Source organism: Electrona antarctica (assembly GCF_951216825.1).
Source record: "Electrona antarctica genome assembly, chromosome: 9".
In the NCBI taxonomy this organism is placed as follows: domain Eukaryota; kingdom Metazoa; phylum Chordata; class Actinopteri; order Myctophiformes; family Myctophidae; genus Electrona; species Electrona antarctica.
This window is the reverse complement of record NC_136790.1, coordinates 53,182,717-53,206,274: the sequence shown is the minus strand read 5'-3', so window position 1 is coordinate 53,206,274 and position 23,558 is coordinate 53,182,717. Positions and strand designations below refer to the sequence as shown.

The following is a 23,558-nucleotide window of genomic DNA, read 5'->3' as shown; positions in this document are numbered from 1 at the left end:
AAACTGAAAGTTGTCCTTTATTAACCCATTGGGGCCTGACGTCGAAATTTAAAAAATGTCTTTTTAAAATGTATTTATTTCTTGAAAACCCCATGTTTCTATATCAGTGGTTCTCAATATTTCATTGTCAAGGACCCCAAAAATTACATGTAATATGCCGCCGACCCCCATCTGAAAATATGTTGTTCCAGGGACCCTCCCAGAAGATTTGAGTTAAAAACTGAAACTCTGAAAGAATATTATATTCAAAGATTTGAGGCACATTTTCACGATTTTTCAAAAATAGCAGACCTACAAGTTCATAGCGCGGCACTCGGTGCCGCGCTATGAGCTTGTAGATCTGCTATTTTTCAATAGCTAAAGTATAACATAATGCTAGAAACACCAAAAGGGGTTCCCGCCCAGAATGGGTTTTAAAGAAGAGATAATATTGAGCTAACACAAAACTCGGCTTGTAAAGCAAAAAGAAAAAGCTTTCAGCGTCATTCATGCGTTGGTAACACGGCACTGTGAAACCCATCATGACTTCTATAAACAATCTGACTTTCCCTGAAAGTGAAAGATCTGCCCCAGATGCTCTCGCCTGTCACCCGGCCGGAGTGTGGATTTCCTCCGCGGTTCCTAACCCATTCTGGGCGGGAAACCCCTTTTTGGGGTGTTTAATGCATTATGTTATACTTTAAGCTATTGAAAAAAATAGCAGATCTAAATCTTTGAATATATATTCGTTCAGAGTTTCAGTTTTTAACTCAAATCTTCTGGGAGGGTCCCTGGAACAACATATTTTCAGCATATTACATATCATTTTTGGGGTACTTACTCCTTGGCATGAAATATTGAGAACCACTGATACAGAAACATGAGGTTTTTCAAGAAAAAAAGTACATTTTAAAAAGACATTTTTAATCTGCTATTTTTTTTAAATCGTCAAAATGTGGTGCAAATCTTTGAATATGTATTCTTTCAGAGCGAACGTTTGAAACTTTCTGCGGTGTCCCTGGCTGGAACTACATATTTTCAAATGGGGGTTGGCGTGCCAATTACGTACATATAATTTTTGGGGTCCTTGACATGAAATATTAAGCACCACTGATGGTGACAGAAACATGAGGTATTTCAGAAAACTGTCGGGATTTAGAAGACATTTTTTAATGTCGACGTCAGGTCTAAACGGGCTAAAGCCCAGAGTTATGCTTACATTATGTGCGCGGGTGTCACGCGCCAAAAAAAATACCCGATCTGCACGTATACGGCTCACAATGCTCTGCGCAGCTGCACTGCTGCCGCGGCGTGCTGTTGTGAGCTTGTAGATCGCCCTATTTCCGGTTACAAAGCATAAAGCAGGCATAATGCTTCCACATCTAGCCCATTTAGTCCCGACATCGAAATAAAAAAAAGTCTTCTGAAAGAATATATATTCAAAGATTTGAGTTTAAAACGTTAGTTCTGAAAGAATATATTATATATTCAAAGATTTGAGGTAAAAACGTTAGTTCTGAAAGAATATATATTCAAAGATTTGAGTTTAAAACGTTAGTTCTGAAAAGAATATATATTCAAAGATTTGAGTTAAAAACGTTAGTTCTGAAAAGAATATATATTCAAAGATTTGAGTTAAAAACGTTAGTTCTGAAAGAATATATATTCAAAGATTTGTGCCGCATTTTTACGATTTTTCAAAAATAGCAGACCTACAAGCTCGTAGCACGCCACTCGGTGGCGCGCTATGAGCTTGTAGATCTGCTATTTTCCAATAGCTAAAGTATGAGAGAAAAGTACTGCCGTAGCAGACAACCCGCAGCACTCTAGCACTGCAAGGCTCGAAGATATAAGTTGAGGTGAAGAAAATGCCAGCACTCATAATAGCTAAAGTATAACATAATGCTTAGTTAAAACACCAAAAGGGGTTCCCGTCCAGAATGGGCTAGACCAAGAGTGAAACATTGATGTAAAATGCCCTACCACCCGAGAACCGCAAACTGAGAGGGTTTTGAGGAAATGCAAAAATAAAAGGGAAAAAAGTGCTGCTTGGATTCTATCCCACATCTCTGGTTAGTGCATTACTTTCTAGCAGTAACATTAAGCCACACTTTTTCCCATGTGTTCTTACTTAATATAATATCCTGGGGACTTTTTTCCCCTCTTTTCTGTATGGTGTGTGTGTGTTGTAATGCTATAGCTATACGATACAGCATTATATCTCTTCAAAAAACTTAAAAAAGCATCCATTCTCCGAATAAGAGGATTCTCAAGTTATACTAGCGAAAGGAAATCAGGTGGTAGAGAGAGGTAGAGAGTGGTAGAGAGAGAGAGAGGGAGAGAGAGAGAGAGAAAAAAAAGGTATAGATTTCACACAAGTGCACCATATTTGGTTCTTATCTCTGCATGTGCCGTGTCTCTCTCTGTTACACTAAGCCTCTGTGTGGACAAATACTTGGGTTAATTACCCTTGAAGAGAAGTCTGGAGGTCTGGAGCCGAAAGCCTGCATCATGCTGCAGCAGACCCAGGGCCGTAGCTGACCATTTGGTTGCCCTACTCGCTGCAGCAGACCCAGGGCCGTAGCTGACCATTTGGTTGCCCTACTCAGCAGACCCAGGGCCGTAGCTGACCATTTGGTTGCCCTACTCAGCAGACCCAGGGCCGTAGCTGACCATTTGGTTGCCCTACTCGCTGCAGCAGACCCAGGGCCGTAGCTGACCATTTGGTTGCCCTACTCAGCAGACCCAGGGCCGTAGCTGACCATTTGGTTGCCCTACTCAGCAGACCCAGGGCCGTAGCTGACCATTTGGTTGCCCTGCTCAGCAAACCCAGGGCCGTAGCTGACCATTTGGTTGCCCTACTCGCTGCAGCAGACCCAGGGCCGTAGCTGACCATTTGGTTGCCCTACTCAGCAGACCCAGGGCCGTAGCTGACCATTTGGTTGCCCTACTCAGCAGACCCAGGGCCGTAGCTGACCATTTGGTTGCCCTGCTCAGCAGACCCAGGGCCGGAGCTGACCATTTGGTTGCCCTATACTCATAGGATATTTGTGCTTCCCCCCCTCCCGACAAGAGCGCTGCTTTTCATCATGCAGATCGGCACTTTTCACTGTTTGTGAGGACGCACACACAGCCGCTCGTCATTACGCGGGTCAGCTTGGCACATTTTGTTGCACCCCTCGGCGTGTTGCCCCCCTCGGCGTGTTGCCCCCCTCGGCGTGTTGCCCCCCTCGGCGTGTTGCCCCCCTCGGTGTGTTGCCCCCCTCGGCGTGTTGCCCCCCCTCGGCATGTTGCCCCCCTCCGCGTGTTGCCCCCACCTCGGCGTGTTGCCCCCCTCGGCGTGTTGCCCCCCCTCGGCGTGTTGCCTCCCCTCGGCGTGTTGCCCCCACCTCGGCGTGTTGCCCCCCTCGGCGTGTTGCCTCCCCTCGGCGTGTTGCCCCCACCTCGGCGTGTTGCCCCCCTCGGCGTGTTGCCCCCCCTCGGCGTGTTGCCCCCCTCGGCGTGTTGCCTCCCCTCGGCGTGTTGCCCCCACCTCGGCGTGTTGCCCCCCTCGGCGTGTTGCCCCCCTCGGCGTGTTGCCCCCCTCGGCATGTTGCCCCCCTCCGCGTGTTGCCCCCACCTCGGCGTGTTGCCCCCCTCGGTGTGTTGGCCCCCTCGGCGTGTTGCCTCCCCTCGGCGTGTTGCCCCCACCTCGGCGTGTTGCCCCCCTCGGCGTGTTGCCCCCCCTCGGCGTGTTGCCCCCCTCGGCGTGTTGCCCCCCTCGGCGTGTTGCCCCCCTCGGCGTGTTGCCCCCCTCGGCGTGTTGCCCCCCTCGGCGTGTTGCCCCCACCTCGGCGTGTTGCCCCCACCTCGGCGTGTTGGCCCCATCGGCGTGTTGCCCCCCCTCGGCGTGTTGCCCCCCCTCGGCGTGTTGCCCCCCTCGGCGTGTTGCCCCCCTCGGCGTGTTGCCCCCACCTCGGCGTGTTGCCCCCCTCGGCGTGTTGCCCCCCTCGGCGTGTTGCCCCCCTCGGCGTGTTGCCCCCCCTCGGCGAGTTGCCCTCCTCGGCGTGTTGCCCCCCTCGGCGTGTTGCCCTCCTCGGTGTGTTGGCCCCCTCGGCGTGTTGCCCCCCTCGGCGTGTTGCCCCCCTCGGCGTGTTGCCCCCCTCGGCGTGTTGCCCCCCCTCGGCGTGTTGCCCCCCTCGGCGTGTTGGCCCCCTCGGTGTGTTGGCCCCCTCGGCGTGTTGCCCCCCTCGGCGTGTTGCCCCCCTCGGCGTGTTGCCCCCCTCGGCGTGTTGCCCCCCCTCGGCGAGTTGCCCTCCTCGGCGTATTGCCCTCCTCGGCGTGTTGCCCCCACCTCGGCGTGTTGCCCTACTCGGCGTGTTGCCCCCCTCGGCGTGTTGCCCCCCTCGGCGTGTTGCCCCCACCTCGGCGTGTTGCCCTACTCGGCGTGTTGCCCCCCTCGGCGTGTTGCCCCCCTCGGCGTGTTGACACGGACAAGACAAATGTTTTTTAGGTGTGATCGAGGCCTAAGCAAATTCTTTCAACGCAAAATGCTGCGTTCAAGATCAGGAGAGTTCCGGGGGGGAAAAAAGCAATTCTCGGGTATGGCATGGAGAGGAGAGGAGGGCATTTTCATTTCTTTCACCATAGTAGCCGGGGCGACTGTGGCTCAGGAGGTAGAGCAGGTCGTCCAATGATCGCTGGGTCGGCGGTTCGAATCCCGGCTCCTCCTGTCTACATGTCAAAGTGTCCTTGGGCAAGACACTGAAACCCAAATTGCTCCCGATGTGCTGGTTGGTGCCTTGCATGGCTTCCGCCGCAATCGGTGTATGAATGTGTGTGTGAATGGGTGAATGTAATGCACAATCTATGTAAAGCGCCTTGGATAAAGGCGCTATATAAATGCACCATTTACCATTTATAGTAAGTGCTGTATTCACGGTCTGGAGAGGGCAGTTGTTTTACAGACGGGTAAAAGGGCAGGGGCTGAATTAGCCCCACTTTGATGTCTATGTGTGCACGACGTGCCTGGAAGGGAATTGAGAACTATAGGGCAGCACTCTGGGGAGAGAGGCTATACAACTAAACCGTGCCACATGCTCTCTCTCTCTCATGAGGTCATGTTGAACATGACCCGCATGTAGAAGCGATACAGGGCTTAACGTTGAACTTGCACTGTTGGCCATGACCTTGACCTTTCTGAAATAAATAAATAAAAGGGATGGAATTTGGGGGTAGCCCCGACTTTGATCCAAATTTGAGCCAGATTGGAGCCCAGAGTTTTGGGGGCATGTTGATGCATGTCCGTGAAAAATGAAAAATGAAAAATGAAAAATGAAAAATGAAAAATGAAAAATGAAAAATGAAAAATGAAAAATGAAAAATGCATTACAAGATGTATTTTATATCAGTGGGATGATGTCTTATTGTCATTTACTGCCCTAAACAAACATTAAAGTCCATAGACTTCACTGGCAAAACAATTACATCATAACGGACCTAAACACACATTACAAGTCCATAGACTTGGCAGGCCACGTGAAGTCATTTGGGAAAGCCGTGCATTGGAGGGGGTATAGCGCCTAGCGCAACCTTGTAGGTCTGCTATCTTCACTGGTTAGGGTCCCACGGGCAAAACATCTCATTTCTCAGCCCGGGCTAAATAAAAGGTTTGGGAACCACGTCCAGTCCAGTCCAGTCCAGTCCAGTCCAGTCCAGTCCAGTCCAGTCTAGTCTAGTCTAGTCTAGTCTAGTCTAGTCTAGTCTAGTCTAGTCCAGTCCAAGCCTGGAACTCACCTATGCTTTTTATGGCATAGGCAGCTCCCGGCAGGATCCGCCGGGAGAAACTATGCGCAGCTGCGCGACATGAGACTAATTACTTAGAGCGACAGAGAGAGAGAGGAGTGTGTGTGTGTGTACATGTGTGCGTGTGTGTCAATTTAACAAAGGTGCAGACGATCAGAAATCAGCAGAGAGTGAGAGATGTTTGCACTACTCTATGCCGAATTGAAGTGGACTCGGACCCAGACTTTTTTTCAGTCCAGTCCAGTCCAGTCCAGTCCAGTCTAGTCCAGTCCAGAGCTTATTCTACTTCCAAATTCCAAATAAAAAAACGATTCCAATGCAACCTACGGCATTATCCGAACTTAAGCCAGATACTAGCTGTACGTAAACGTGATGAATGACTTTGATCACTCCTAATGAGTGTCTCCATCACGCCCCCGGGCCGGAGAAATGCAAACTCCATAGAAACCCAACCAAAACATTACATCCAGTCTCTCTCTCTCTCTCTCTCTCTCCCCGTTTTTGTGCAAGACTCTGCATTTCCCCCTACTATCTTCAAGGAGCTTTCTTTTTGAGTCGAAACAGATGGGGGTGTCTCGGCACAGAATAGCCTTGCGCATTAGGGACAAATTAAGTCTGACTGGGGTTAATTGACAGCCCTATAACCACACCAGCATGCGATGGAGGAGCGACAACTACCCTCCGCGAGGCTTCAGGCTCCGTCCAGCTGCCGAGAAACGACAGCCAGGCTATTTATAATCTGTCTTCCTATAAATGACAGCATTATTATGATGATGTCGTCGTAGGCTTTGGAGGTCATGGGAGCTGCAGGGCTCGTCCGGCCACTCTGGTCACTGTCACTCATTTTGTTTCCCCCCCGAGTCGTCTACTCTGGTTCACGGAAACGTTGCTGGAAAACGAGTTTGAAGTGTTATCCCATTTGGGCCCGACGTCGGAATTAAATTAAAATGTCTTCTAAATCCTGACAGTTTTCTGAAAACCCTATTGTTTCTGTATCAGTGGTGCTCAATATTTCATGTCAAGGACCCCAAACATGTTATGTAATTGGCCGCCGACCACCATCTGAAAATATGTTGTTTCAGGAAAACCCTCAGAAGCAAAGATTTGAGTTAAAAACGTTCGCTCTGAAAGAATATATATTCAAAGATTTTCGCCACATTTTCACGATTTTTCGAAAATAGCAGACCTACAAGCTCGTAGATCTGCTATTTTTCAATAGCTAAAGTATAACACAAAAAAAACACCAAAAGGGGTTCCCGCCCAGAATGGGTTAAATCCGTCGCTGCCTTACACTGGCTTGTTGTAACAGCATCAACAACGAGACAGAAAAGAAAAAGAAAAGAATGGAGAAAAAAAAACTATTCTAATCCATCTTTTTTCGTGGTTTATATTAGAATTTAGAACTGGATGTTCTTGGTGTGTGTGATGCTGATGATGGCATGGGGGGGGGGGGGGGGGGGGTGTAGGAAACGCTCCATGTGGGGATATGGTGAGATCAGTTTCGCCGCCAGCGGGGCCGAGCGCGGCGCGGCGGCGAAGGCGGTGCCAACGAAAACAAACGTGTTTTGTGTCAAGACAAAAAAGGGCCCTAATCATCATAGGATGATGTAAGTATAGAAGGCATGCACGGTGGATTAGTGCACGGACCGTGCACGTATAGACATGTACGGTGGATTAGTGCACGGACCGTGCACGCCCATGGCTCTCTGATTACGGCGCTGACCTATGAGAGCAGCTCATTAAGGCATTAACGACGGGAAACGCTTTAGTGTTTAACCACTTTTTTTTTAACCATTATTTGAAAACTGTTGAAAAATAGCAGATCTACGGCGTGTAGATCTTGTAGATCTGCTATTTTTTTTTTAATCGTGAAATCTTTGAATATATATATATATCTTTCACGGCAAACTTACTCACTGGCCCCAAATACATATATCTTTATATCTTTTGGGGGTTCTTGACATGAAGTCGTTTGAGAACCGCACTGAAACATGCGTTTTCCCAGAAAACTGGTCGGGATATAGAGTTACTCATAAGACATGTTTTAGAATGGGGTCCTGAGGTCTGAAAGGGTTAATGAGAACGTGAACCACGCTTTGGTTCCCTTTGCCATAACAAATCCATGCTTTTTTTTTATGAATAGTCAGCAAATGACTGGAAACAGGGAGAGAGAGGGGGGAGGAGGGGGAGGGGAAGGAGGGGGGAGTGAATTAGTGCAGAGACTTGGATCATGTTCTTTGTGTTCTCTCAAAGGGAAGAAAGGGGTGGTGGTGGTGGTGGTGGTGGTGGGGGGGGGGTGGCTGTTTGGTGAATGATACAGTTGGAGGCCATCGATATTGTCCTTTTCTTTTTGCTGAGGTTTGCGTGATCTGCGCAAAAGGACAGTTAACCCATTTTGGGCGGGAACCCCTTTTGGTGTTTTAAACATTATGTTATAATTTAGCTATTGAAAAATAGCAGATCTACAAGCTACGAGCTTGTAGATCTGCTATTTTTGAAAAATCGTGAAAATATTTATTTCAGAAAACTGGAGGATTTAGAAGGATTTTTTAAAATTTTGAGGTCAGGCCTAAATGGGTCAAATGATAAGGGACAATATCGGTGGCACCCAACTGTAGCTTGCAGAGTTAGTTCAGTCAGATTACTTGAGCGGCATCATATGCTGTAATGCTCAAGGGCACATTAGGGCATTCACTTCTAGTCATTTTTACTAGTTGACTAGTTGCCTAGTTTACTAGTCGACTAGTCGACTAGTTGTTTAACTACCTATTATGTAAAAAATTAAATAAATTTAAAAAATAAACTTTTTTTTTTTTTTGGAAATAAATATTTGTACATTGAAAACCTGTGTACATGGTGACTATAACTATAATCTACCTGATCTTGAGGCCTACAAAATCGGGGAAAAAAATAAAAAAAATAAAAAAATAAACGTTTTTTTCTTTTTTTTTCTTATCAACTAGTCAACTAGTACCAACCAGGTCGACTAGTGGATTTACTAGTCGACTAGTCGACGAGTAAACTAGTCAACTAGTTGCTTAATGCCCTAGGGCACATACATACTGTATAGAGCGTTGCAGTCCCGCCCCCTCGAGAGATCCGGAAAATAATTCCCTGTTCATTTTCCCTCATAGACTTTTCAAAAAGTATTTATTTAAAGACGTTTACGCCGCGCGGACAAAGCCAACTCTTGTCGTGACAAATCATGACAATAAACACAAAATGTTGTTTGGTTTGTTGTCATGATTTGTCACAACTTGAGTTGGCTTACCACGTACCACGCTTATAAGGTCTTTAAATACTTTTTTGAATGTCTATGAGGGAAAATGCATTGGGAATTATTTCCTGGGCCTGCAGGCGTCGTCATGAAAGGGGGCGGGACTGCGACGCTCGAGGAGTTAATACGCTGCATTACTAATGTGGGCATATAGAGCGTCACAGTCCCGCCCTCTTCCATGACGACGACAGGCCCCGGAAAATAATTTCCCATGTGATTTGTTTTGTTTTCTCATAGACGTTTCAAAAAGTATTTATTTAAAGACCTGTAAGCCTCGTACAAACACACAACTCGGATCGTGACAAATCATGACAATAGACACGGTATTTTGGTCCGAACAAATAATTAAAAAGAAGAAAAACAACAACAAAAGTGTTATACTGTAGTATAACACTACTGTATTAGTGCCCGCTGACAAGCCCACTTGAGGCCCATATAGTTCAGCCCACCTTGAACCCATAAGGGACCCATGTCAGCCCCACATGAATTGCCACAGTGGGGCCCACCTAGGGCCCCGGTACAACCCACTTGAAGCCCACATGGGCTAGCCCAGTTAGGACCCACTTGGGTCCCACATAAAATTAGCCCACATGGGCAAGCCCAGTTAGAATTCACTATAGGGTCCCACATAAAATTGCCTAGTTGGGGCCCACCTAAGGCCCAGGTAGAACCCACTTAAAGCCCACACGGGCAACCCAGGGCTCCAATCTCCACACCTGTTCAGCATCAGCAATCAGCTCCAGAGGCTACGAGAGCCATGCCTGCCTGCTGCTCGGCGCCAGTTTGTCTCCAGTCTACGGTTGGTACAGTTAGACAGCCAGACTTATAGGTCTGCAGTGCTTAGAGTTAGACAGTTAAACGTCACGCTGTTACTGTGCTTTATTCTCTCCTCTGTGAACCTGCCATTGACTCTCTCCCTGTCCTAAGTGCGTCCGGGACTCGACCTCTGTGGAGAAGCCTATATTCGGTATTTTAGGCGTGACGTGAGCGCCCCCTCCACAGATACTTCTGGGTCCTACTTTTGTGTCGCTTTTGTGTCCCCATAGAGTTATACTGTGTCCCTCCGACGGACTAAATCTGAGACGAAAACAACCACGAAAGTCTCATTTTACCGCTTTCCTTGCAACAACAAAGCTACTGGTCTCCCAGATATGGCTGTGACAGGCCGTCTGCCCCACACTGGATACTATCGCCATTCTATTTCATTGTGTCAACTAAATCCTCATTAATGCAAACTAGATTCAACAAACTCAACCCTGCACACATTCTAAATATGCCCCCGAAATATTGTACTGAGCAAATGGACTGTTACCACCTTCAATAATAATGATAATAATAGTCTTTATTGTCTCCACATCATAGATTTTCTTTGTCATGGACACATTAATAATTCTACTCGAGTTGGACGCATTTTAACCCTCAATGGCTTCCTTTCTGAAAAAAACGTCATTGTGAAAAGATTCACGCGTTTAGATATTCTATTTACAATGAGATGCGGACGGGAGCTGGTCCCACTTGGACCCGGACGTAACGCCGCACCCACAGCTGTAGTTGTATGATAAAGGGGGATGGGTTAGGGGAGGGGATGATATTGTGATGTCACTATATCTGTTTCTTTCATTGGCACGTTTGACCGTGAAGGTTTCAGCCTCCAGGAAGAAACCCTAAATACAAAGTTAGGGAAGACATCATTGCACATAACAACCACACCAAGGGGTCTAATGGAGTACTGTCACTTCATAAACACATGAAAAACTAAAGAAGAAAAAAATACAAAAATCACTGCACACAGAAAATTGGTCATATTATATTCTGTAAATAGAAATGGGGTATTCTCAAAGGCAATATATCCCACTGAGCAATTGTCGGCTTTTAGACTTTTAAATGGCGGTAAAATGGGGTAAAAATAGTCTAAAAATGAAAGTTATTTAGCAGTCTAGGCTTAGATTAGACATTGAAACCCATTTAGACCTTGATTAGCCAGGCTTGATTAGCAAATATTACTATTTTTAGCCATATTACTCCACAAAGCACGTGGCAGTGCTGTTGTGCAACTACAACAGATAAACATGCTGAACTCCCAGACTCTTATCTGATCTGTTCCCCCACATCCAGACATAAGCAGGCGCCCCCCGACACACACACACACACACACACACACACACACACACACACACACACACACACACACACACACACACACACACACACACACACACACACACACACACACAGCTGCCATGGATACTGTACTGAACCAGTGTTGATTTTGTCGACTAAAACTAAGACAAAAAATGTCCGTCGACTACCTTTTTCCACTGATGAAAACTAATGGAAACTAAATAAAAACTAAGCTATGATGACAAAAACTAAGACTAAATATATTGACAATTTCGTCAACAAATAAAAACTAGACTAAAAATGTTAGGAAGGGACTAGCACCAAGACATTCCAGGTGACTAAAATGTGACTAAAACTAAATGAAAACTATTCAAGAGACTGACTAAAACTAAAATCAAAATTTGCTGCCAAAAACAACACTGTACTGTACTGCAGCTGGATGAAGTGGAAGGGATTTATCAACCTCTCGTGTCCATCTGAGCTACAGTATAAGCTGTCTTTGAAAAGGAGTCCAAGTTTTCATCGCCTCATGTGATTTACTGAGGATTCTTATGGTCTCGGTATGGCTAGTAGCCTGACTCCGCCAGATGGGGCAGCAGAGAGTACACTGGGTACTGGCGGAGTCAGGTTATATGGCTAGGCCTCAACTGAAGAAATTCCTATAGTTGACCAAAAAGTAGTCATGAAAGTGTTGACTATAATCCATTAGTTGATTTAAATCAACAGAACTGTACAACTGTGTTTGCTGCACACGCACGCACGCACGCACGCATGCACGCACGCACGCACGCAGGTTGATGAGGTTGACAACTGTACATTAGTCAGCTAATGTTGATTACATAATGGATAGTATAATATGCCGTTAGTGGAATTGAAGGGTTCTATCTAAAGCAAACTTGCAATACGCTTGCGGCCCAGCAGGGGGCCCTGGTTTACAGCTTGGGAATCACTCGGGCCAGTTGTGGTAAATGGTAAATGGTAAATGGTGCATTAATATAGCGCCTTTATCCAAGGCGCTTTACATAGATTGGTCGAAAGGTGAGTGACTAAGCTACCCGGACACTAATATAATGAATTGCATTTTTATAGCGCTTTTCCAGGTGCTCAAATCGCTTTACAATGGTTCATTCATTCATACATTGGGAGGTGAAGCGGCAAACAGTCGACGCCAGCGTCCTCACTTCCCACATTCACACACCGATGGTGGCGAGCTCACACCGACCAACTCATTGGAGGCAATGTAGGGTTCAGTGTCTTGCCCAAGGACACTTCGACATGTGGACAGGAGGAGCCGGGATTCGAACCAGGGATCATCGGTTCGATGATGATGTCACGCGCATACCCTCTATTGGAGGGGGACGTCAGCCCTGGAACAGCCCTGTCGACGTACCCTGCTGTCCTCCTGGGCCTCCCACTCCGGGGAGGGGGGACAGACATGTCTACAGTACGTACCCTGCTGTCCTCCTGGGCCTCCCACTCCGGGGAGGGGGGACAGACATGTCTACAGTACGTACCCTGCTGTCCTCCTGGGCCTCCCACTCCGGGGAGTAGCTGTGTGTCTACAGTTGGAGGCCATCGATATTGTCCTTTTCTTTTTGCTGAGGTTTGCGTGATCTGCGCAAAAGGACAGTTAACCCATTTTGGGCGGGAACCCCTTTTGGTGTTTTAAACATTATGTTATAATTTAGCTATTGAAAAAAAGCAGATCTACAAGCTCATAGCGCGCCACCGAGTGGCGCGCTACGAGCTTGTAGGTCTGCTATTTTTGAAAAATCGTGAAAATATTTATTTCAGAAAACTGGAGGATTTAGAAGGATTTTTTAAATTTTTTAGGTCAGGCCTAAATGGGTCAAATGATAAGGGACAATATCGGTGGCACCCAACTGTACGTACCCTGCTGTCCTCCTGGGCCTCCCACTCCGGGGAGTAGCTGTGTGTCTACGTACCCTGCTGTCCTCCTGGGCCTCCCACTCCGGGGAGTAGCTGTGCACGGTGGTCCCAGGGGTGCAGTTGGAGAACTGGAAGAGGCTGGCGAACATGCGGTGGTTCTCAGGGGTGTCGGAGAAGATGGGGTCCTGGAAGTTCACGCCGTGAGGGATGATGTTGTAGTTGTCGTCCATCCTGCGTATACATGGGGAGAAAGATGACAGATTGGATTGGATGTCATCGACATAAAGAGGCAGATTATAATGATTAGACATTAATCTATAAAAACCCTGAAAGAATCTGTGTCATTTTACATTTTTAACCATGCACTTTAACCATAATTTGCTCATTCAAAAATTGCAGATATACAAGCTCATACAGTAGCAAGTTTGTGCAAATCTTTGAATATTCTTTTACCTTTATTTATATAGCACATTTTACACAACCGAAATTGACCAAAGTGCTTCACAGTAGAAAAAGTAAACAAGGTATCAAGAAAGTAGTAAAAGAAAAGAAGAACGCGTAACCATGAAGATCAGATAACATTAAAGGCCAGCGAGGAAAGGTGAGTTTTAAGAAAAGGGACTTAAAAATCTTGATGGATTGGGCAGCTCTATTGTGTGTGTGTGTGTGGGGGGGGGGGGGGGGGGGGGGGGGTGAAGGTAATTCCATAACCGCCACCGCAAAAGCACGGTCACCTCTCGCGGGTTCAATCTGTTGGCACTGTCCATCGTGATGGTCAGCAGACCTCAGAGCTCTGGATGGGTTGTGGCGCTGGATAAATTCAGACTTATACAGCACAGAGATGGTGGTCGGCGGCCAAATACACATCATTTTGGGGGTCCTTGACATGGAAAAGGTTTGAAAACCTTTTTTATAGCAACCTATGTTTTTCAGAAAACTGTTGGATCTTAGAGGACATTTGTAGAACCTTAATGGTTTTAATAATGGGTTAATTAGGTGCTACTAGATATATTTCATTCTATACGGCCGCTGTACATGTATGTACGGTGGAATGATTAAATCACACATGGCGCTGACTGACTGTAGTGTGTCTCTGTCTGCACGTCAAAGTGCCAAAATATGCACATATTAAATCATATGGCGAACAGATGATGTTTATAATGTGAATGTAACGCAGTAACCCTGCCCAAGGCCGCCGGTCAATGTCGGGGATGTGAACGTAATGGAGAATGGGAGAAGGTCCTCTGGCTATGGGAGGAGGTCCTCTGGCTATGGGAGGAGGTTCTCTGGCTATGGGAGGAGGTCCTCTGGCTATGGGAGGAGGTCCTCTGGCTATGGGAGGAGGTCCTCTGGCTATGGGAGGAGGTCCTCTGGCTATGGGAGGAGGGGTGTTGGAGCCAAAATGCTTTTTGTTTATTTTGTATTTATTTGAATGAATTTAACGTGTCCTCCTTATATCATGACGTCATGGCAATCAGTCAGTCAGAATGGTTGGGTGGTTGTCATGGCAACCCTTATCACCCGTCACTGTGATGGCACTCAGGTGCGACAGGGGAAGACGACACAGTTTCCGACCGTGCGTGGTCGGTGGTTCAGTTTGTTTTGTACGTTTTTACACAGTTTCAGTTAAGTTTTGAATATACTGCTGCAATAACGTGGATGTTATCAATAAATGGATTGACATAAATCCAAAAGAGATTCAACGACTGGATATTGAATTAATCACTGCACGCGTCAAACCAAAGTTCAACCCAGTTGCCCTGCTGTTTATGGGGTTTGGGGAGGGGTTCGGTTCCCCTGATAACTCCCCCTGCCCATGGAGACCTCAGCTTCCAACCCTGGGCGTAACGTCGGTGCCATGATGACCCGGATTGAGTTTCCAAGTCGTAGGAGTGGAGCTCATAGACTAATATCTCCCCCTGCCTATGGGAGGGGTATGGGGTTTGGGGAGGGGTTCAGTTCCCTTGATAACTCCCCCTACCCAAGCACAGAGACCTCAGCTTCCAACCCTGGGCGTAACGTCGGTGCCATGATGACCCGGATTGAGTTTCCAAGTCGTAGGAGTGGAGCTCATAGACTAATATCTCCCCCTCAGATGAGCGCTATAAGTCCTGGGTTTTATTTCACACATGGGAGTCTCAACTATAGAGGCTGAATTCCCAATTCCTGTGGTGGTGATGCATGGGATTAAGATTTGTATTAATTCCCGGGGATTTGGGACGGGATGGGAATGAAAAGTCAACGGGGGCAGGAATAGTTCACAGAGAGGATTGTGTCCACATCTCATTCTCTTTTAATATAGTTTTTTATTGGGGAGAGTCAAGCAGTATATCTGACAGGAATCTTTGCACGTAGTCACCCATTTTTTGAGTGGTGTAAACCACTCCTACAACTGGCTTTTGTGTGCAGAAAAAAATGAGCATGGTTGCTATGTTCAAAATAATTTCTGACGTAATTAAATCACACCCGGGTGAACTGGATGACCGTAGCAACCATGCTCATTTTTTCTGCACAAAAAAAGCCAGTTGTGAAATCACATCCGGGTGTGATTTTTTTTCTTTTTTGAGTGGTTTAAACCACTCCTACAACTGGCCACTCCTACACCTTGCTATGTTCACCCTGTTGTAATGACGTAATGAAATCACACCCGGGTGAACAGGGTGAACATAGCAACCATGCTCATTTTTTCTGCACAAACAAAGCCAGGTAATGAAATCACACCCGGGTGTGATTTCATTACGTCAGACAGACCTTACACCACTCAGTTCACACGGGTGTGATTTTTTTAAAATCATCACAAACATCAACAGACAACGTACACCCCCCCCCCCCAACGAAACAAGGACAAACAGGACAAAATAAAATACAAATACAATAAAAATAAAAGTAAAAACACAGGTCACATCATGGGTCACAGTCAAGAGTATTGTACACTTGTAAGAGAGGCACTGTCTGTTAATTCTGAAATCCACAGTCCGCTATATTCGGGTCACACCGAGCAGTCTAATCCAGGGAGGTACGATTATTGAAGTATTCTATAAAGGGTCTCCATGCCTTAGTGAAGCCTTCGACGGTTCCTCTGAGAGAGAATTTATTTTTTTCTAAGCTTAAGAAGTACATCACATCATTGAGCCAGATTGAGTGAGAGGGTGGAATTGGTGACTTCCACATCTCATTCTCAAAGCCTATATTTAGGCCAGGTGCTGGATGTGTCAGGCATCAAAGAGGAGAAAAAACATAATGATATGATATTGCATACGTGTTCTATAAAAATCACACCCGTGTGAAGTGAGGGGCGCTAATATATTAAGGTCTAACTCATGTTGATTAGGTGATGTACAGTAATGGAGATGTAAAACAATTAACAATAAAGAGACAATATGACATAATGAGGCACATTATGATGTAAAGTTTCCCCTCATTGTCAATGGCGTTTACAAAACAAACATTGAACTAAAGACAAACATTAAACCAAACATTAAACTAAATTAAATGGACCCTAACGGGGTTGTACACTCTCAGAGTTAAATCAACATGGATTTTACAATATAAATTGGGGGTCTCAGAGATAGAAATGCCATTAAATGCATGTCAAACTGGGGGTCCTTGAAATTAAACATGTTGAGAATCACTGCTATAGAGCCGTAAAACCTGTATCTCTTATAGGGGTCCCTGGCATATCTCTTCAAATGGGGGTCCGCAAGCTGAGCTGACTAGTGTCAATTTGGGGGTCCTTGACATGAAAAAGTTTAGGAACCACTGCCCTAGTACAGGGGTTTTCAACTGATTGTGAACCAGAGACCACAACCCTGACTTAGAATCAACCTGGGGACCACTATTGTGTTAGGTTGGGATGGGCTAAGATTAGTGCTTTTGTAAGTTAACACTTGCTATGCATCCCACGTGTATACATCCCACTGTTTCTCAACCGTTGACTACGACTGGTAAAATGTCCTAATAATAATGACTCAACCAGACAATCCGGTGCACTTCCCCTTTCTTGAGATTCTAACTCCCTTTTTCTGTTGAATTTCTTGAACTCCAACTTGTCAGTAAAATGACTACATGGATGGACTCATCATAGATCACCAGGTCATTCAGTTCACGGTTTCTCAACTAGTGGAAAGAACATTTAAAACAAATCAAAAAATCCTATACATTACTAAATGCATGGTCAGGGACCACATGCAATTCCTCCACGGACCACCAGTGGTCCAAGGACCACCTGTTGAAAACCCATGCCCTAGTATATACAGAATGGTAGCTGCATCATGCCACTGTATGTCAGGGTCTCCCCTTCATATCCGAGCACTGCAAACATATACTTCAGGGCTTGGCTGTATAGTCCCCTCGTAAAAAACGCTGCTGTTGATGTAGGCCACATGCTGCTGTGTATGTATACGGCTCTCATAAACACAGCAGCCAAGGGGCAATCATACTGATTTATATCATGCAATGTCTTCTAAATTTAGACATGTTGACTTACCGTACGTATACTGTAGTTATTCCAAAACTATTGAGATTATTATTGGATAATCTGGTTTAACCCATTTTGGGCGGGAACCCCTTTTGGTGGTTTTAAAGCATGATGTTATACTTTAGCTATTGAAAAATAGCAGATCTACAAGCTCATAGCTCATGAACTTGTAGATTTGCTATTTTGGAAAAGTCGTGAAAATGTGGTGCAAATCTTTGAATATATTCTTTTTAACATTTTTAACTAAATGATTTGCTTCTTGGGGGGGTCCCTGGAACAACATATTTTGAGATGGGGGTCCGTGGCCCAATAGAGATAATATGGGGGTCCTTGACATGAAAAAGGTTGAGCACAACTGACATAGAAGAAACATGGGTTTTTCAGAAAACTATTAGGATTTAGAAGCCTTTTTTTTAATCGACATCAGTCCAAAATGTGCGTGCGTGCGTGCGTGCGTGCGTGCGTGCGTGCGTGCGTGCGGGCGTGCGTGCGTGCGTGCGTGCGTGCGTGCGGGCGTGCGTGCGTGCGTGCGTGCGTGCGTGCGTGCGTGCGTGCGTGCGTGCGTGCGTGCGTGCGTGCGGGCGTGCGGGCGTGCGGGCGTGCGTGCCAAACTGGACATCATTCTGAAAAAGGGGGATTTATTTATGGTTCTACAGAAAGTGCTTTGCAGAAGAATCCGTCACGCTGACTGAAAGGTAGCGTAATGGATACAAATAGCGGTTTACACAATTTAATCATGGCTGAATCACAACACTGTTTAAACTTACAGATGAGAAACATGGAACGAATTAAGTTGTTTTAAAAACATTGTTGCAGATTACATGGCATCGATTAGACTTTTGATTAGGTTAGCGTTCCCGTGGAACATATAGCATGTTGACGGTAGCCATCCCAACTGGGTCAAATACAGCGGTGGAAAGTAATTAAGTACATTTACTTAAACTTACAAGTGCAATTTTGAGGTATTTTTCAGTACTTTTACTTCTACTCCTTAGTTACTGGAAAGTAACTAAGTACATTTACTTAAACTTACAAGTGCAATTTTGAGGTATTTTTCTGTACTTTTACTTCTACTCCTTAGTTACTGGAAAGTAACTAAGTACATTTACTTAAACTTACAAGTGCCATTTTGAGGTATTTTTCAGTACTTTTACTTCTACTCCACTATACATTTCAGAGACAAATATTGTACTTTTACTCCACTACATTTATTTGAAAACTTTAGTTACTAGTACTAGTACTACTACTAGTACTAGTACTAAACATACTGTACAATGTACATTAACCACTTCAACCTTAGATACATTTTGGCCATTTGAAAATAGCCGATCTACAAGCTCACAATGCATCGCGATGCGACGCGACGCATTGGGAGTTTGCATTGAAAATTGTGAGAATGTAGATCTTTTTCAACAGCTACATTTTAGAATAATGGTTAACGTGGTTAAAAGCTATAAGGCGTCCTCAGGACTAAATGGGCTGACTGAACACCAAGGTGTGGCACCACGCCGTGTATATATATATGGTTCATAAGGTGTGTCACCACCACGCCCGCCGTATGTATATGGTTCATGTGTGGTTAACACTTAACCCATTCTGACCTGAGATCAGATTCTAAAAATGTCTTCTACATCCTGACAGTTTTCTGGAAAAGCTATGTTTCTATGTCAGTCGTTCTTCGATTTTTCAAAAATAGCAGACCTACAAGCTCGTAGCGCGCCACTCGGTGGCGCGCTATGAGCTTGTAGGTCTGATATTTTTCAATAGCTAAAGCATAGCATAATGCTAACACCAAAAGGGGTTCCCGCCAAAAAGGGGTTCCCGCCCAAAATTGGTTAATGCATGCTGTGAGAAGTGTGAGAAAGTGGACATTTTTGCAGCGGCATGTCCCTTGAGGGACATCAAACACTTGATTGTTCTTGTCCATCAGAAACTATGTGTGTGTGCGTGCGTGCGTGCGTGCGTGTCACTGCGTGCGTGCGTGCGTGCGTGCGTGTCACTGCGTGCGTGCGTGCGTGCGTGTGTGCGTGGGCGTAGGGAGAGAGAGAGAGAGAGAGAGAGAGAGCGTGCACGCGCATCCATGTTTTTCATTCTTTCAGAGCAAAGTGACTGAGGTTCTGTTTCAACAAGATGTCAGCTGTCAGACATGGTCGTCAGTGAGACGGTCCAGACGGAGTTTGGTTGGTTGGCATCTGACCCGCCACATGTTTTTAGTTAGTTAGTTTTTAGTAAATTAATTTAAGGCCTTTAGATTAATATAATCAGACCATCTAGGCTGCCGGGATTGATCTATTACCTTTGGAGCATATAACGCCAAAGTATTTGCAGCTTTGATTCACGAAAATCCGGCGGAAAATAGTCCCATGGTTTGGTGTTGAAGAGAAAAACATGCCGCCATTAGTTACGATGCGAAACGAAAACAGCCTGCACAGCATGTTGTAGTCCAAACAAACCCCCCCCCCCCCCCCCCCCCGGTTCACTTGCATTGAACTCATTTTCCCAGAAGCCCTAGCAGCCCAGAGCATGGCTAGATTTCCGGTTTCGTCATCATAAGGGCCGATTCATACTCCTATTTTAGAGCCGAATAAAAGTCGGGTCGGCTCTGTAGAGCCTACAATGTGACGTCATTTGAGGTTTGGGGGGGGCGGGTACCGTCCTAAAGTCGGCTCTTCGGTGCTACTGAAAATTTATGACGAGCCGAAATCATTTCGGCACTACAGCGCCGAAACAGCGGTAAAATAGGAGCATGAATCGGCCTTAACGCGACGGCCTCGTCACCGGGGGCCGCGACAAATCCGCTCTCTCTTTTTAATTATTAAAAATCGGCGAATTAAACACATTAAACAAATAGCGGGTTTAGCGTATTAAGCAGCACCGACACGTGGATTAAATAGCGTGGAACCCGGGTTACGCAGTAGAACTGTTAATGCGATGCTTTGTGGGCTTGTAGATCTGCTATTTTCATTGGAACTTTCTTACTTTTTAGTTACTAGTTACTTTGGGGGCGACTGTGGCTCAAGAGGTAGAGCAGGTCGTCCAATGATCCATGGGTCGGCGGTTCGAATCCCGGCTCCTCCTGTCTACATGTCGAAGTGTCCTTGAGCAAGACACTGAACCCCAAATTGCTCCCGATGTGCTGGTCGGTACCTTGCATGGCTTCCGCTGCAATCGGTGTTGAATGTGTGTGTGAATGGGTGAATGTAATGCACAATCTATGTAAAGCGCCTTGGATAAAGGTGCTATATAAATGCACCATTTACCATTTACCATTTACTTTGTAGATTTGACTACAAAACGTATAGGCCTACATTAACCACTTCAGCCCTATTTCAACTTTGTGCTATTTAAAAGTATAGCCGATGACAGCTTGTAGATCTGCCATTTTCAAAAGACTTTCAAAGTACAATTGTATACAGTACATAATGATAGCCTATACCTTGTGAAAGCGCAAATCTGGCATTATTATTATTATTTCTTTAAATTTTCTATCGATTTTCTTAGTTACAATGAAATGGAGTTGGCCGTGTTTCTGTTTCTGTATAATGGAGATGTTACACTCGAGGGGTGTGTGCAGTGGCGTGCACAGACATTTAGAGGGGCAGGTGCTCAAGTTAAAAAAGGGTACCTTGTGCAGCGCGTGGAACCGGCCGGTTGCCTTAATCCATTTTGGGCGGGAACCCCTTTTGGTGTTAGCATTATGTTATGCTTTAGCTATTGAAAAATAGCAGATCTACAAGCTCATAGCGCGCCACCGAGTGGCGCGCTATGAGCTTGTAGGTCTGCTATTTTTGAAAAAGAAAAAAAAAAGGAAAAAAAAAGAAGTTTTTTTTCCTTTTTTTTCCAAAAGGGCACATTGCCAAAAGGGCAGGGGGTGCTCTAGCACCCCCTAGTGTCTATCTGTGCACGCCACTGCTGGAACCCGACTGTGTCTCGTTCCTGACCCCATCATGGATCACTGGAACCCGACTGCGTCTCCTTCCTGACCCCATCATGCATCACTGGAACCCGACTGTGTCTCCTTCCTGACCCCATCATGCATCACTGGAACCCGACTGCGTCTCCTTCCTGACCCCATCATGCATCACTGGAACCCGACTGTGTCTCCTTCCTGACCCCATCATGCATCACTGGAACCCGACTGCGTCTCCTTCCTGACCCCTTCATGGATCACTGGAACCCGACTGCGTCTCCTTCCTGACCCCATCATGCATCACTGGAACCCGACTGCGTCTCCTTCCTGACCCCATCATGGATCACTGGAACCCGACTGCGTCTCCTTCCTGACCCCATCATGCAGTGGCGTGCACAGATAGACACTAGGGGGTGCTAGAGCACCCCCTGCCCTTTTGGCAATGTGCCCTTTTAAAAAAACAAAAAAACAAAAAACATTTTTTTCTCTCTTTTTTTTTATTTTTCAAAAATAGCAGACCTACAAGCTCATAGCGCGCCACTCGGTGGCGCGCTATGAGCTTGTAGATCTGCTATTTTTCAATAGCTAAAGCATAACATAATGCTAACACCAAAAGGGGTTCCCGCCCAAAATGGATTAAGGCAACCGGCCGGTTCCACGCGCTGCACAAGGTGCCCTTTTTTAACTTGAGCACCTGCCCCTCTAAATGTCTGTGCACGCCACTGCCATCATGGATCACTGGAACCCGACTGCGTCTCCTTCCTGACCCCATCATGCATCACTGGCGTGCCAATAACCACAATAAAGCACACCCTCTCGTGTAATATTGCTTAATCCATTTTGGGCGGGAACCCCTTTTGGTGTTTTATGTTATACTTTTAACTATTGAAACATAGCAGATCTACAAGCTCATTGCTCGGCACCGATTGCCGCGCTATGAGCTTGTAGATCTGCTATTTTTGAAATATAGTGAAAATGTGGCGCAAATCTTTGAATATATTATTTTGGAGCGAACATTATTTTAACTCAAATCTTTGCTTCTGGGGAGGTCCCTACAGGAACGACATATTTTCAGATGGGGGTCGGCAGCAAAATAATTCTGGGTGTCCTTGACATGAAATAGTTTGAGCACCAATGACACAGAAACATAGGTTTTTCAGAAAACTGTCTTTTTTCTCTGTTTTTTTTAGAATCTGGTCTCAGTCCTAAATGATTTAATCAGAAGCTTAGCGCCAACAGTGACACTGCAGCAAGTGTACAGCATACAGTCTGTCCATGCCCATGTCCATGTCCATGCCCATGTCCATGTCCATGTCCATGTGTCCATGCCCATGCCCATGTCCATGTGTCCATGTCCATGTCCATGCCCATGCCCATGCCCATGTCCATGTCCATGTCCATGTCCATGTCCATGCCCATGCCCATGTCCATGTCCATGTCCATGTCCATGCCCATGTCCATGTCCATGTCCATGTCCATGTCCATGCCCATGCCCATGTCCATGTCCATGTCCATGCCCATGTCCATGTGTCCATGTCCATGTCCATGTCCATGTGTCCATGCCCATGCCCATGCCCATGCCCATGTCCATGTGTCCATGTCCATGTCCATGTCCATGTCCATGTCCATGTCCATGTCCATGTCCATGTCCATGCCCATGCCCATGTCCATGTCCATGTGTCCATGCCCATGTGTCCATGTCCATGCCCATGCCCATGTGTCCATGCCCATGTCCATGTCCATGTCCATGTCCATGCCCATGCCCATGCCCATGTGTCCATGTCCATGTCCATGTCCATGTCCATGCCCATGCCCATGTGTCCATGTCCATGCCCATGCCCATGTGTCCATGCCCATGTCCATGTCCATGTCCATGTCCATGCCCATGCCCATGCCCATGTCCATGTCCATGTGTCCATGCCCATGCCCATGTCCATGTGTCCATGCCCATGTCCATGCCCATGCCCATGCCCATGCCCATGCCCATGTGTCCATGCCCATGCCCATGTCCATGTGTCCATGCCCATGCCCATGTGTCCATGTGTCCATGCCCATGCCCATGCCCATGCCCATGTCCATGTCCATGTCCATGCCCATGTGTCCATGTGTCCATGCCCATG

At 46.2% G+C, this 23,558-nt stretch overlaps 2 protein-coding genes across 2 annotated transcripts in view; both read right to left on the bottom strand.

Moving 5' to 3' along the window:
• Positions 1–23,558, bottom strand: part of LOC306930335 (E3 ubiquitin-protein ligase TRIM35-like) — a 289,920-nt gene that overhangs the window by 115,333 nt on the left and 151,029 nt on the right. The window lies entirely within an intron of this gene.
• ccdc3b (coiled-coil domain containing 3b) overlaps positions 1–23,558 on the bottom strand; it is a gene marked incomplete at both ends in the record, with an annotated part of 69,853 nt that overhangs the window by 35,892 nt on the left and 10,403 nt on the right. The window contains one exon of the mRNA XM_079510793.1: positions 13,108–13,282. Coding sequence (XP_079366919.1) covers positions 13,108–13,282 — 175 coding nt within the window. The remainder of the gene's footprint in view (positions 1–13,107; positions 13,283–23,558) is intronic.